The following is a 15,508-nucleotide window of genomic DNA, read 5'->3' as shown; positions in this document are numbered from 1 at the left end:
GATCTTTCGCATACTAGCTACTGTTTTCTCTCGTATTCACATTCTACTGCAAAATCTACTTCGAACTTATTTCTACTTGCAGAAAAATGGCTGGAGCTTACACACTCAATGCTTATCAAGTTAATTTTGCTTCAGTGTTGACAATCAAGGACGAAAATCTGGTCAACATGTTCAAAGCCATTGAGAAATGTAGTCTCAGAAGATTTCTGGAAGCACCAGCAGTTATTTACAAAACAGCTCTCCTGGAATTTTATGCCAAAGCTAACGTTGACGAAGGAAAAATCATCTATTCCCAGGGAGATGTATCTATTTCAATTGACGCTGCCCTATTGGGATCGACCTTCTTCCTCCCATGCTCAGGCATCTCGGATTTTTCTGATACTTCCAAGGAGGAGATTTCGGCTGCCCTCATTACTTTCTCAGCTTCTGGAGAGGAACTCTCTCCTTCTTGCTTTAATAAGCTACTGAAGATGGAATACCAAGTGCTTGCTAATATTGTTGCAAAAGCACTGTTGGTCAAAGCTGGTACTTTTGACAAATTGACTAAGGAGAAAGTTCAAGTGATGTTTGCCATCACTTTTGGATTTAAAGTGGAATGGAGTTGATTCTTGTTTAGAATCCTGAAGATATGGTTCTGAGGAAGAGCTCTGGCTTTGCTGTTCAGATCAGCAAAATGCTTAAGGATGCTGGTTTTTCTTTCACTACTGAACATGATGCTTCTTTTGTAACAATGGCCGATGCTGATAATGTGCTTGCCTTGAGGCCAAAGCCAACTGTGGCGGAATTTATTGCTCTTAAAAGGGAAATCGGAGATGCTCAGACTGAGGTTCAAGGGCCTCAGAAGAAGATCAAGAGAAAAAGAGTGATTATCTCCACTGATTCTGATAAAACAGTTTTTGAGGAGTATGCTGCTCCTACTCAAGCATCTGTCCCTGCCACCCCAAGCAAGAAGAAGACTCGCACGGTGCTTCGAATTAAGAAAACAGCAGCAATTGCTGATTTAGACATTTTCCCGTAGAGACAAGTGTTCCCAGAAGCCACGTCTTCTTTGCAAGTTTCTGTTCCGGTCACTAAGCCAGCAACCACTTCTGATACCACCTCTTCTACTGCTCCGACCTTCAGACCCTCGTCTGGAGTTGTTATTCGTGAATCTTCTGCAGGATCTTCTGATTTTCGACCCATGATGCCTGCCCCATCTTCCGATAAAGGCAAAGGAAAACTCGTTGCAGAACCACAATTTTATGGCGCCAAATCATCTGTTTTAACTGGTATTAATCTTTATTGGGGAAGAGATTGAGAGATCTGCCAATGAATGGATGACTTTCTTTGATGATTGGCATAAGGTTCGAGTTTTCCATTCTCTCACATTCTTCAGAACACGAGGTGCATTCAGTAAAATGGTAAAGAATGAAGAAAAGGTGTTTGAACTTGCCAAGACTGAAAATGTGATCGAAGCTATGAGAGGCCGAAGTTTCATTCTTGAGCAGTTGAAACGACGAAAGCTGGAATCAGTTTTGAAGACTCTTCAGTCTAATTTTGATGCTATGATTCCGACTGCTGCTCAGGATCAGAATGTGATCCACATTCTATCTGATCGTTTGAGAATGATGAATGAGCAACTTCTTGCTCAAGAACAGACATTTGGAGAATCTGTACCATATTCAGTAAGCTTCATTCCAGACTTTGCTCAGACTAAGTATGTTGAGGAAAGGACTACAGCTCCACCAGAAGCTAAGGTCTCTAGTACTCCTGAATCTCCGAAGCAGCCTACTCAGTCTTCATCTCTTCTATTTGTTCGAGAATTGGCTTCAGTAGATGAAGTCATTCAATCTATCGTTGTTACTGTCTCTGCTGCACCTGAATCAGCTCAGGTGATGACTTGGTCCAACCAGCAACTCTCCCAGCAGAACACCATTTAGCAGAATCGGATGCTACCCCATCTCAATCATTGTCAAATTTGGAGATTTTCTCTGCTGAACATCAAGCAGAAATGGTAGCCATCTTGAGTGATCAAATTCCAGCAGCTGAACAACTAGAGGCCATGGAAGCCGAACAATCAGAAGAAAGAACACTTCCTGAACCCTCTGCTGCTGCTGAAGGATCTTCTGCTGGACAGACTACTGTTGTTACTACTGCCCCCAACAGATCTCGTTTCCTCTACTGCCTTAGTTGTCCGTCCTAAGGATTCACTGTCTCGCGTTTCTCATATTGCGCATCTTGCTGAAATCTCAGAACCTATGCTCGCAAGAAGTCCATCTTCAGACGAAGAGCGCTTTAATCTTGAATTTGAGATTGACATATTGAAACAAAATATTGACAGAATTTCAGAGATCGTCAAACAGATATCTTTTGAACATGCTGGTGAAGTCAAAGCCACGAAATTCTTCCGAGAACGCATAACAAACAATGTCGTTAAAACGGCAGAATCGTTGGCTAAGCTTGAAGTTGAATCTGAACTTTTCAGGAAGAATGTTTTGTCTAGTCATGCCAACATCGTTCTTGGTCAATCTGATGTTCTACGAACTGTCTCTGATCATGAGTCGTCTCTACGCTCAATTTCAACTAAAGTGGAGGCTACTGATTTGAAACTGGAATCCATCGATGCCAAGATTGAGTCCCAATATCAATATCTTCAGGCCCTAAATGATCGTGTTTCGAATCAGGTTTTGTTTTTGGAGATGATGAATGATAGCATTATCAGCCTATCTGGACGAATGGATGAACTGCTTACTCGCATTGATGTCAAAAAGGGGGAAGCAGTAGAACGTAGGACAAATGAAAGGACAGAAGAAGGTAGATCGGGAAGACATCATCAAGCAGAATCATCCTTCAGATGCCAAGATCCTCAGGATGATGATGATGCACTATTCAAAGATATTGGGACTGATGATTAATCTTTTTGGATTAATACTCTTTTGAACGGTGCTTTACTATTTATTTACTTTTCAATTATTTGGTTATAATTGCTTTCTGTTTCTGATTTAACTAGATTTCTTCATCATACTAACTTCTAGGTTTTGGCATCACCGCAAAGGAAAAAATTAATAGACTTAATTTAATTGTGGTGATGATAGTCAAAACCAGTAGATTGCGTTAGTAAACCAGAAGATAATATAAAAGCAGAAGTTCTCGTATCGCCTTAACAAAGCAGTACTCTTCGAGTACTTATCGGCTTAGAAAAATAGAAGCAGAACTTGACTTTTGTTGAATCAGAACCTATCGATCTTATATTGAATGTTAACGTTACTCTACCAAGTACAAGTATTAAATGCATCATTAATGCTGAACAAAGTCATTTAATACGTTTTTACCAAATATGGTATGAAACAAGACTGATTGTTCTGAAGCTCTTTGCAGGAACCTTTTTAGGTAATAAAGCTGATTCTATCATAATTCAAAGAAGCCGTTTTGTTTATAGATGTTGGATTCAAGACTTCTATAAATACACAAGATCAACGACGTTTATAGGTGACCCCAACACCGAAACAACGATTACACTCTCTAACATACGAACGTTGCTTTGAGCACGCAGAACTACTTATCATATTCAATGCTCAATATACAGAAAAGCAGCACACGCTTGACATTAGTGATCTGATCTTTTTGAGATTATATTGTGCTGACTGTTTCCTACTCTCTCTACAATCATATTCAAGTTATTATATATTTGAGAAGAGTTTGTAAACTGGAAAAGAGTCTTTTCCAGAACTTTGCTGTATTCATCTTATTGTGTTGAGAAACTAAGAGTTTCAGTAGGCAAAGGATAAGTTCTGCTAAAGTGGGTGTGTACAAGAGTTGTACTGTAAAAACCAAAGTTTTTTAGTGATACCTTCTGGAAACAGAAGAAGGGGAGACGTAGAAGATTTTATCTTCGAACTTCCATAAACAACCATTGTCTACTGCCTACTGTTTTTATTGTGTTTTACCGTACTTCATCGGATCGTTTCCGCACTATTTATTGTGATCTGCTGGAATTACTCTTGAACAAGATTAGCTATAATCTCTAACAGGATTCTAGCACCCTTTGCAAAAATGACGGTCAAAGGAAAGAGTTTATTCACCCCCCTCTAAACTCTATATCGATCCCAAACAAGAGTAAAACAAATAAAAAACAAATATTAACCACTAAGCCACTAATCCCCTTATCCAACTATGAGATCCACTAAATCTTAACCAAATTGACTAAGCAATAAACTTGAGCCACTAGCATGACACGTAAACTTTGACTCATTCTTCAATAGAATCAGGGTAAAATAAAAAGGGGGGCACAAAGTAAAAGCAGTAGAAGCTTACCAATGGCGAGAGGGGAGAAAGGCAGGCATTAGAGCTAAGAGTGAGAAACTGAAAGAAGAAGAAGACCGCCGCCGACGAACCGAACAAACCTTTTTTCTGGACCTTGCTCGCGGCAATGGGGGAAAGACAAAAACCTAGGCAAGGTAAAAGAGAAAGGAACAATGTCAAAGAGAGCAAAGCAGATGAACAAAAAATAGAACAAGGAAGCGAACCAACCAAAAATGAAGCAACTCTAAAAAACAGACAAACAAAACAAGAGAAGGGGAAGAACAAGCCAAAGATTTCAAGATAAGCTCGCGGGGAAAAGGGTAAGAAAGCAAACACAGTAGAATCTCACCAGTCTATACAAGGGGGAAAACAACACAACAGAGGTGACGTCGAGAAGATGGAAGAAGAAGGACACATACAACACAAAAAGCAAGGCTTTTTTTGCTGGGATCTGTTTGCTGCAACCGGGGAAAAACGAGAACCAAGGCAAGAAACAAAGGAGGATGAGGGATACAAAGAGACGGAGAAATAGCGGTGCAACCAGAAGCTATGGGTGTGGTGGAGAGAAGAGCAGATCTCACGTGGTATTGTCCCTGGACTGTGGTGTGGTGGAAGAGACACGTGTTTGGGGGTGTTAGATGTTACTGGGACTAAACTAGCCATTTCACTCAACTTCACGCTTTAATAAAAGTATATTTACTAAAAAATATGCATGATAATCTTTACATATTACGTTTACCTCAGCCACGCTTCGGACTCTAAACTTCAAATTCCTTTTAACAAATGGCACACTTCTCAAAGGAACAATCTGCTTCGAACCTACAATTCTTGAACTCAAACCGGCTCCACAGATCAGTTGCATCTCACTTACTACAGCTGCCATATCGAATTTTTGTGCATGAAAAACAATAACTTCGTGTTTATTTATTTCAGAAGAAAGTAGATGTTGAAATTATTGGTATAAAATTTTATGTTTAGTATGAATATGGGGGAGTCTACAAAGTGTGGGTGTATTTATAGATGCACGTGGGGGGTAATCAACGTGGATTTAAAGACATAATTGAATCAAGCCGTTCGTGAGTTATTCGAAGCTCAAATCAATAAAAGCTCGTTTAATGATATTCGTTAAGATAAACGAACAAAGTTCAAACTTTACAATACGGCTCGCTAGCTTATGAACAGGTTCGTTCGAAGGCTCATGAGTCAGTTCATGGATGAAAAATAATAGTTTTGATATTTGATTTATATATTTTACATTTTTTCTTAAGAAAAATCAATTAAAGTTATTTATTAGAATAAAATTGCAAAATTTAATAAGAATATAATATTTTTCTCTAAATATATAATTTAGTTTTAATGAATCTAATAAATATTTAAATTTAAAATTTATATTTATTAAGTTGTTTAGCATCGATAAAATTTCGAATAAGCTTATGAATCATGAATATATTCGTTAAATAAAATTTGAGCTCATATCGATTATAAATGAGTCAAGCTAAAACATTTAATAGTTTGATTCAATTACATCCCTACCTGGATTCATTAGGCACCAAACATGGTTTCTTTTCAAAGTTTCGAGAAAATTCATTCAAGCTAAAGGATGCCTAAGGCCATCTCCAACCCAACACCATGTTGGTGTAATACTCCATCATAGTGTGAATTTTTCTTCTCCAACCCAACACCATTTCCTACTCCATTTTGGTGGTGTGCTACAGTATTGCACCAAATTTGCTACAGTATTGCACCAAATTTGGTGCAATACTGTAGCAATAGCGTAAATCCCTTTTTTTTTTTTGTTTTTTGTTTTGGTTTTTTTATGTGATTAATTGAACATTGCACATACCCTCATACGAAATATTTTATAAGCAAAGTATTTCTAATTAAGTCAATATATATATATATATATATATATATAATTAGCAATTATTATATTTATTTAATTATTTTATCATATGTATATATGTTTAAAATCAATTTATCCTATCAAAATTAACAATTATTATCTTATATTATTTTATGCAATTATAATTAATTAATTAATTATGGTGTTTTTTATTTTAATTGTTATTGTAATATATTTTAAACCTAATTAATTAAATTAATTATATTATCATGTAAATTTGTAATCATTTGTTTTAAAAACTTTATTTATTCAATAATTACATTATTGAATGAAATAAACAAACATAATAAATCACTTTATTATTGAAAATGACATTACAATACAACATAAAATAAAATAAGATCACTAATATTTAAGATACATAAACTTAAACAAGATAATAAACAATAAAATATTAAAAATCACACCACAATACAACTAAATAAATTAGGCTTACAAGCACATAAATTTTAAAACTCTGGTAAGCTGGATCCAGATCCTCCAATATCTCTAAAATATTTGTCATAGTTCAGACTGTCACGTGCACGTTTTCTTACTTCCCTCTCATTCAAAATTCTTGACTGTTCAGCCCGAAAGTTTTCACGCAAAGATGGATCTTGAATAAAGTTGAGATCAATTACTAAAATTTTGTTATCTTCCTGAAACTTTGTCAGATTCAACATTTGTCGATTTTGTTCTATTTTTGTTTCGTTTTGTTCCAATTTTCGTTCAGTTTGCTGCATACGTTTTATCTGTAATTCATTGTTATGTTCACGATAAACATTTCCAGTTTGGATAATTTCAAGAATTTTTTCTTGTCCTAATCTCATTGATTCAATTGTCTGAGACATATATTCATCTTTTTTCTTTCTCAATTTTGCTTTTTTAACTCCAATTGGTTGTTCTGATGAAGTACCACCAATATTTTCATCACTTAAGTTGATCTCGAACGGTGATATCCAGGGGACGCTGATTTGGGAGAATCCGTTGCTTGTGTGTCTGATTGTGGAGATTCAAAAAATTCAATACCTCTTTGAATTGATGTCCGTGAGGGGTTTGATGAAGATGCAAATTTCTCCATATCTTTCATAATAGACCATACATGATCAAACTTAAAACCTTTCTTAAAATTCGCATCATGTTTCATCAACTCTTTTGCACGAATTAGCTGTATATAAAATTAATGTAATATTAAATTATCAAAAGTAATTATAATAATATATAAGTGCAGATATTTCATTAAAAACAAAACTCACAATATCCATTTCTGAAGCACCGCTTGGATGGAGTTGTTCAACTTGTTTGATGCATCCTTTTAATTTACTAATTGCCGCCAATATTAACCCCATACGAGATTGCACAGATATTTTGTTACGAACTTCAGTCATGTCAGGTGCTTTGGAATTGTTGTAATTCCATTTATGAGTTGATGATAAATTTGGATCATTTTGTGTGTCATTTCTATTTTATATAGTAATTTCATTAATTAAAATTTGGATATTTGTGTGTCATTTCTATTTTATATGCATCATTTTAATATTGATTGTATGTTAATAATTTATGTTCAAATTATTTATATGTGTGATTGAAATTTTTTTCAAAGATTAATTAATTACACTCAATTAAGTATTAAGCTTAAGTATTTAAAATAATAATATTAAATACTAAAAAATTTTAACGTAATTCAAAAAAAAATTATTTAATTAAATTTTTAATTCATGTACATTTATAATGAATTCGATATATACATTATTTTAGATATTAATGATATTTTAATTATTGTGTTTAAAAATATTTTGTGAAATAAATTATTTGTTGTGAATAAAATAATAGAGAATATTATGAGAATATTTTTTTTGGTGTAGAGTTTAGAGTTGATGGGTTGGAGATGAGTTTTAGATTTAGTGTAAGAATTACACTATTTTAAAGTTAGTGTGACACTAAGATAGCGTAATGGGTTGGAGATGGCATAAGGACACAAATTTCTAGTCCTTCGGAAAACTACATTGTTCTAAAATCACCTAGGCACTAGAAAAAGTGCTAGTCGGCTTTTCACCTATGCGGTGCTAGACGATCCTAGATGACTTTAGGAAGTAAGGGATTTTATTTTTGTTTTTTTGTTTTTTTAAAAGTTTTTGTTCTTTTAATTTAAATGAAAAATCCAATTAAAAAATGAAATGTAATGTTTTATAAGTTTTAAACATAGTCCAACAAGAAATGTGATTTGTTGGCATGTCCTAATACATCAAACTTCATCTTCATATGCGATTTAGAGTGAGAAAACTTCATGAAGATGATTTTGCATCTGAAAAAGTGGAGAATCACAATGATGATATTGAGTTAATTTAAACAATGATTTAATATCATAAAATAAAAAACTTCATCTTATTTTTTTTATTAGTCATGTTATCTCCACCTATATCAATCAGTGATTTAATATCCTAAAATAAAAATAAAATAAAAAATAACTTAGAGATATTAACATATAATGCCACTAAATATTATAAAAACTAATTTACAAAACCGCTTAGGCGGCCACCTAGGCGGCTTTCCTACCGAGTTCACCCTATTCAGAATACGAAGATCTAATCGTTTGAGTAGGATTAATAGAATTTAATTAAATTGTTATATGTATAAATTATGATATTTTCATGTTGTTACACCTTATTAAATTTACGGTGCCCAATTGATTGCTTTTTGTCCTCTTGTTCCGGTATACATGTTCCTTTTGCCTCGGATTTTTCCAACGTATTTATGTCTTGTGACCAATTGAATTTTTTGTCCTCTTGTTGGGTAGACATGTTCCTCTTGTCCCTTCTGTATTAACATAAGTTTTTTCAATATATTTATGTACTCATTCACACTATCTTCAGAAATTTCTCATGGGTTATTTATCCTATATCAAGTATTTTTAATTTTGGAGTTCGTATGTGATGAACTATTTTCATTGTATCAACACGGATCTTTCTAGTATGCTTATGTCCTAACTTCCAGAATTGTATCAAATCAAGTACTCTTAACTTTGAAGTTTTTATGTGATGAACTCCTGAAAATAAGATGTATCTTGATGATATGAATATTACTTATCAATAATCTCATACCTGTACAGTTTTGGAATATCGTTCATTGTCGGACGAGGTATACCCCTATTTAATTTGTTTAACAACAATGTTTTTATTCAATTAAAACATTTATAAAAAAAGGGTCAAATAGAATTTTTTTTATAAAAAGTAATTTTTAAATGCTTTTTATTATGTGTATAATACACACAAACCTAAATCAGTGACATTGAGAAAATAGCATTTTTTCAGAAAATTCATTCCGTAAGTTGCCTACTTTCGCTAGGGTAGTGTAAAACTGTAAATCGCCAAATTTATTTTTTGTGTAATAACTAATAAGTTGATATTTTTAATTTAATTAACTCATTTCTACTGATATCTAAATATTATTGTTACTAAACCAATTAACATGTTGACATTAGCACTCAACCCAAAAATAAATATATCCACTGCCACATACATGAGATCCCCGTTCATAATTTAACGGGCTGATTGGTCCACGTTCATGATTTAACTCCGTTCATGATTTAACGGGGTGGAGAGGTCCTCGGCCACGTTCACCGACTTCCAAACTCATTCATAAATTGGTCACAAGACATTTAGCATATCTCAAAAATTTAAAATATTTTCTTTGCACGTCGAACATACTTACTTGGCGTTGAGGGATTCGTTGGACTTCGATCGGGGCCGTCGCTGCACATACTAATCATGAATTGACATGCTTAACTTGCATAACTTAGACGTAAATATCACTTACTTGCGAGCTCAATCACTTCCTTAGGACATTCTAAAGTTCCCATGTCTCGACCTTGTAAATCGTTGAACAAAACCATGACACCAACCCCAAAGTATACTAAAAATATTTCCCAAAATAACAAGCACACGGACCTCGTGCCCAGGTCCGGCTCCGGGTCCGTGTCCATACGGTGAAGTGTGTCTTGGGAAAAAGGGGAGGCACGGACCCCGTGCTCTGCTCCGTGTGTGTGCGTAAAAGGAAGGACTCGGGAAGAAGAAGGGACACGCACCCCGTGCTAGGGTCCGTCTAGGGGTCCGTGTAGCCTCGGAAATTTGACACTTCGAAGAGAGCAAAGGCACGGGCCCCGTGTAGGGGTCCGTGAAAGGGTCTGTGTACCTGCGGTAATTGGAAACTCACGAAAATTCTGAACACGCAATGTTTGTCATTCTAGACTCAATTGTACGAACCATGAACCGACACCCCGAGACCCATCCTAGCATGCCATAACACCAAACCAATTCGTACAAACTCCCAAAGCAACGATGTCCACCCTACGACGCATATCATTCAAAAACGTGGCAATTGACATCGAAACGTTTCCTACGACTTTTAAGGTACTCGACTGCCTATCGACACTAAACGACGTATCAAATAATAACCCAACATCATACTAAGCATACCTAGACGCAGCAACGATCACCTGTCGATCTCCAACGAAGCCTGCAACAATAAAATCTCAAGAACACATCAACACATATTTTCTAAAAAACGCAGTTTGAGTAGCCCCACGAAAAACACCATAACTCACTCAATTTTTATCCAAATATTTCGAATTTACTGTCAAATCGAAGGCATCGAAAATTTCTACAATTTTTGTGTTGAAAGTTTTCTCAGAATCACGACCGAAAGATCGCAGTATTTAAAAAGACAGCAAAAACGAGTTTTCAGATCTAAAAATTATTTCAAAACTGATCCGAACCATTTTCCGCTCAAACGACGAATGTAACACATGAATTTTTATGCATAAAAATTAACACAACACATAATATGACAAGATCGATGCAGAAAGAACAGAATATACGTGCCTTTGATATTCAAAAATACCGTAACGACAATACCGAAGCGGGGAGTGATGCGAGGTTGATCCGGGACGATCGTGACGCTAAAATCTTTGAAGAAAACACACGAAAATACGCTGGAAAATCAGAGGGCTAGGGGCGGCTGCTGAAAGTGGAAGAACCCTAGGTTTTTCTCTCTTTTAAAAATCTGAAAATAAGATGTGTAGGGTGTGTTGTGTGTTTTAGTGTGTGTAAAAACATGTGAGTGTGTGTAACGTGTGTGTGGGTTTTTAATTAGGAGAAATTAGTGCTAAATTAACTAATTAAAAATACTAATTAAAGGTTAACACACACTAATTTAATCAAACTCCTCATTTAAAATAATTACACACTAATTTTAAAAGTTCTAAACTCTTAAATTAATAAATACATAAATAAGGCTTTAAAATGCCTCATCCTTAACTTAAAATAAAATACCATCTTTTGAAATTGCCCAAAAATCGTCACCGGTCTTTTCCTCGATCCAGCCTCGAATAATCGCCTGAACATGAAACTCGAAGAACATTTTAACGTGCATCACATAACATGAATAATTTAAAATAATGTATTAAATAAATCATGCATCGCTAAGACTCCTTTTAAAATTAATTATATGCATTTGTTTTATAAGTAATGTTATCTCCACCTATATCAGTCAGTGATTTAATATCCTAAAATAAAAATAAAATAAAAAATACTTTAGAGATATTAATATATAATATCACTAAATATTATAAAAACTAATTTAAAAAAATTGTTTAGGAGGAGGCCTAGGCCGCAAGGTGCTAGGCGATAAGTAGCCAATCATTTACCGTTTTTTAGAATACTGAAAAATTATAAATGAAATTTAATTTTTTTTTTGGTAATTAATAATTTTGCTACTGAGTTTACCATATTCAGAATAAGAAGATCTAATCGTTTGAGTAGGATTAATAGAATTTAATTAAATTGTTATATGTATAAATTATGATATTTTTATGTTGTTTCACCTTATTAAATATTCATAAAGATTTTAATACAATAAAATATTTAAACCATTTTCCATTTTGTCATGCAACTATAGTAATTTATGGTGCCCAATTGATTGCTTTTTGTCCTCTTGTTGGGGTAGACGAGTTTTTTTTGCCTCGGATCTTTGCAATATGTTTATTTCTAGTGTACAATTGATTTTTTTTGTCCTCTTGTTGAGATAGACATGTTCCTCCTTTCGTTACTCTATTAACTTTATTTATGTCTTCTTTTCCCAAAAGTACCTCAAATCAATTATTTTTAATTTTTGAGATCTTATGTAATGAACTATATACATTTTATCAACACGGGTTTTTTCAGTATGCTTATGTCCTCACTCCCAGAATTATCTCAAGTCAAACATTATTATATTTGAAGTTCTTATGTGATGATGTCCTGAAAATAAGATGTATCTTGATGATATGCATAGTATTTAACAAATATTTTAAACTATATTCAACTGTACAGTCTCATACCAGCACAGTTTTGGAATCTCGTTCATTGTTGGAAGGGGTATATCCCTATTTAATTTGTTTTCCAATAATTTTTCAATCCAATTAAAACATTAGTTAAATAAGGGTCAAATAAAATTTTTTATAAAAATTATTTTTTTAATATATGTGAAAATACACAAACCTAAATCAATGAGATTGAGGAAGTAGCATTTTTCAGAAAATTCCAAAAATACATTCCTTAAGTTTCCTACTTTCGCTAGGGTAGTGTAAATCGCCAAATTTATTTTTTGTGTAATAACTAATAAGTTGATATTTTTAATTTAATTAATTCATTTCTACTGATATCTAAATATTATTATTACTAAACCAAATTTTGCTGACACGTGATGCCAAACATTTTTAACATGTTGACATTAGCATCAACACAAAAATAAATAACAAAAAAATTATTAAAACGATATCATAATGATTGCAATTATTTAGGAAAAACATATTCGGAATAAAAAAATGTTTTGAAAAATTAAAAACAAGTTCTTCATTAACATTACAAAATGTAAATATAATATTAATGAGAATGATAATGATGATAGTAATAATAAAAAAATATTTTGAATGCAAAAAAATAAATAAGATAATAATAATAATAATAATAACAATAACAATAATAATAATAATTAAAAAAAGCATGTGATTTCCATCTTTTTCTCGATTAAAAAAATTATGTTTCTTTATTTTTGGATTTTTTAATAAAATAAAAAAATTATATCAACGTCTTTTGTTAGATAAAAATTTAGTAATTACTGTTCAAATATTAAAAAAAAACTGAAAATTATTTAATCAAACATTCTCACTTATATTATTCAAATATACATCATTGTTTACGGTCTACACACCACACGATATTAACACTATCATACACAAAACATTCAGACAAGAGTCCCACCCTTGACATACTCGGTGTAAGCCAAAGCTATCAATCCTACCATTGCAAGCCTTCCATTCCAAAGCTCTGCATCAGATGTCATCAATCCCCGCGATTTCGAATCCGCGCTCACTCCTTTAAACAACGGCACAAGTGATGCCACGGATAGCAAAACAGTCGTCCCGAGAAACCACGGGATCCCTCCGTTTTGTATTTGCGAGAAGATATCCTGTCCTCTGGTTAATTCTACTGCGATGGCTGACACGAATCCGATCATGGCTAGACGACCGTTGATCCTCTCCGGGCCAGGCCCGTCAAAGGCCATTATGTTTGTAATCTTGGTGCTTTCCTGCATGCACGTAGATTGAGCTCACATGTGAATATATGAATAATGAATGTATTATGTATCGTATTAATTGTAACAACAAGAAATATTGTTTGGATTTGAATTAACCTCGGGTTGCGGCGGTGCAGGAGGTGTTGAAAACAACTTAGGAGGAATTGGAACTGCTGCTTTTTCTTTCTCTCCAGTGACATCATCACCATCCTGTTGAATCAAGAATTAATAAACTCCAATATTATTAATTAATATATATTATTTACTTAAAAAATGTACATCATAAACTTTGCATAAGTAGTACTATAAGATCTGCGGATCACTTTTTTTGTTATTTAACCACAATCATTCAATAGTTTCACATTATATATATACCTCAGCCATGCTTCGAATTCTGAACTTTAAATCCCTCTTAAAAAGTGACGCGCTCTTCAAAGGTACAAACTGGTTCAAACCAACTGTTCTTGAATTAAAACCAGCTCCACAGATCATTTGCATCCCCGTTGCTGCAGCTGCCATATTGTGTATTTAGTCTGAAAGAAAACTGAGAATTTTTCTACTTATTTTAATAATCAAAATAAGTTGTTTTGGTACAAAAGTCGTATCTGGTTTGAATATGGGAGTGTGTTGGGATTGTGGGTTTATTTATAGATGCAATATCCGAGCTTTTTGTGCGGAGAAATTGTGGGTATTTCTTGTTCCACGTAAAATTGTTATTATTCGCACAACACCGTATGAATATGAACTCATAGGCACCGCACAGGTTTCATTTCAGGATGTGTACGGCTATAAAATTCTAGTTGGGTCGGTGTATGAAATTATGTACGTAGATATAATTATTTCACACAAAATTCAAACTATGTGTAACCTTTCTCTGTAATAACATAATAAAATAATGGTGTCAAAATTAAAATGAGGATGTTGAGATCCAAAGGTCGTTATGAGGATTTTGGAATATGTTATGTTATGTGAGGCATTTTTATTTTGAGTCTATTTTTCGTCAAAGTCTTAATATTTTTTCAGACATATCGATTAGATGGGAAAATAATATTTTTATCAACTGAGTTGTCTCATTTTGTGTTTAATAATTGGTCCATTAAGTATTCAAAGTTTAGTTTTAGCACGTAGTAAATTTGATTAGTTTTTTCTCTTAATCCTATTTTATCGAAGTGTTGTTATGGCATCAGAATTATTGATGTAACACTGAAATTTTTTACTTGTCTAGTGTCGCATCAGCAATTTATAGGAAAATAGTTGTAAATTAAATTTATTGCACCAAAATCTAATTTTGACGAGTTAATGGACTAAAATACGAAATTAAATGAGTTACCATACTAAAAGGTTATCTTTCCATCATCAGATCCATTGTGATAATGACAAATCTCATTATACTAATAAAAGTTAATTACAAATTTAACTTTAGTTATTAAATAGTTCTTTATTAAATTTCTGTAATGTGTATCCTATATTGTCCTTGTCTGATGACTAGTATAATTTCATTGATTATTTCGCATGTTCAATGATTCATAGGTAGATAATTGCTGAAGTAGACGAACGTGAAGTAATAGGGTACCATTTTTCTATGCATTCTAACCGTAGTCGTATCCAAGAAATTAGCGAAGTCTTTGGCCGGTTCAATGAAGGAAAACCGGTCCGGAATTAGACCGATACCAAAGTAAAACAACGTATTTTATTTCATCGATTTCTTAAAGTGCAACAATAATAGCTCAT

The 15,508-nt window shown here is 33.6% G+C and overlaps 1 protein-coding gene across 1 annotated transcript; it reads right to left on the bottom strand.

The window, feature by feature from the left end:
* Positions 1 to 13,380: 13,380 nt before the first annotated feature.
* LOC142547746 (early light-induced protein 1, chloroplastic-like) lies at positions 13,381 to 14,409 on the bottom strand. The gene is made up of 3 exons (XM_075656185.1): positions 14,153 to 14,409; positions 13,895 to 13,987; positions 13,381 to 13,789 (listed from the first exon to the last, which is right to left on the bottom strand). The coding sequence occupies exons 1-3, from the start codon at positions 14,294 to 14,296 to the stop codon at positions 13,445 to 13,447; spliced, it is 582 nt and encodes a 193-aa protein (XP_075512300.1). The 5' UTR covers positions 14,297 to 14,409; the 3' UTR covers positions 13,381 to 13,444.
* Between the last annotated feature and the right edge of the window lie 1,099 nt (positions 14,410 to 15,508).

Source organism: Primulina tabacum, chromosome 5, assembly GCF_025594145.1.
Source record: "Primulina tabacum isolate GXHZ01 chromosome 5, ASM2559414v2, whole genome shotgun sequence".
Lineage (NCBI taxonomy): Eukaryota > Viridiplantae > Streptophyta > Magnoliopsida > Lamiales > Gesneriaceae > Primulina > Primulina tabacum.
Note: the sequence above shows the minus strand (reverse complement) of the source record. Positions and strands in the feature narration are given on the sequence as shown.

Coding starts and splice junctions, on each gene's coding strand:
- LOC142547746 (XM_075656185.1), bottom strand. CDS start 14,296: ATGGCAGCTGCAGCAACGGGGATGCAAATGATCTGTGGAGCTGGTTTT. Junction 13,988..14,152: donor GAATTCGAAGCATGGCTGAG/GTATATATATAA, acceptor TTGATTCAACAG/GATGGTGATGATGTCACTGG. Junction 13,790..13,894: donor CTGCACCGCCGCAACCCGAG/GTTAATTCAAAT, acceptor ACGTGCATGCAG/GAAAGCACCAAGATTACAAA.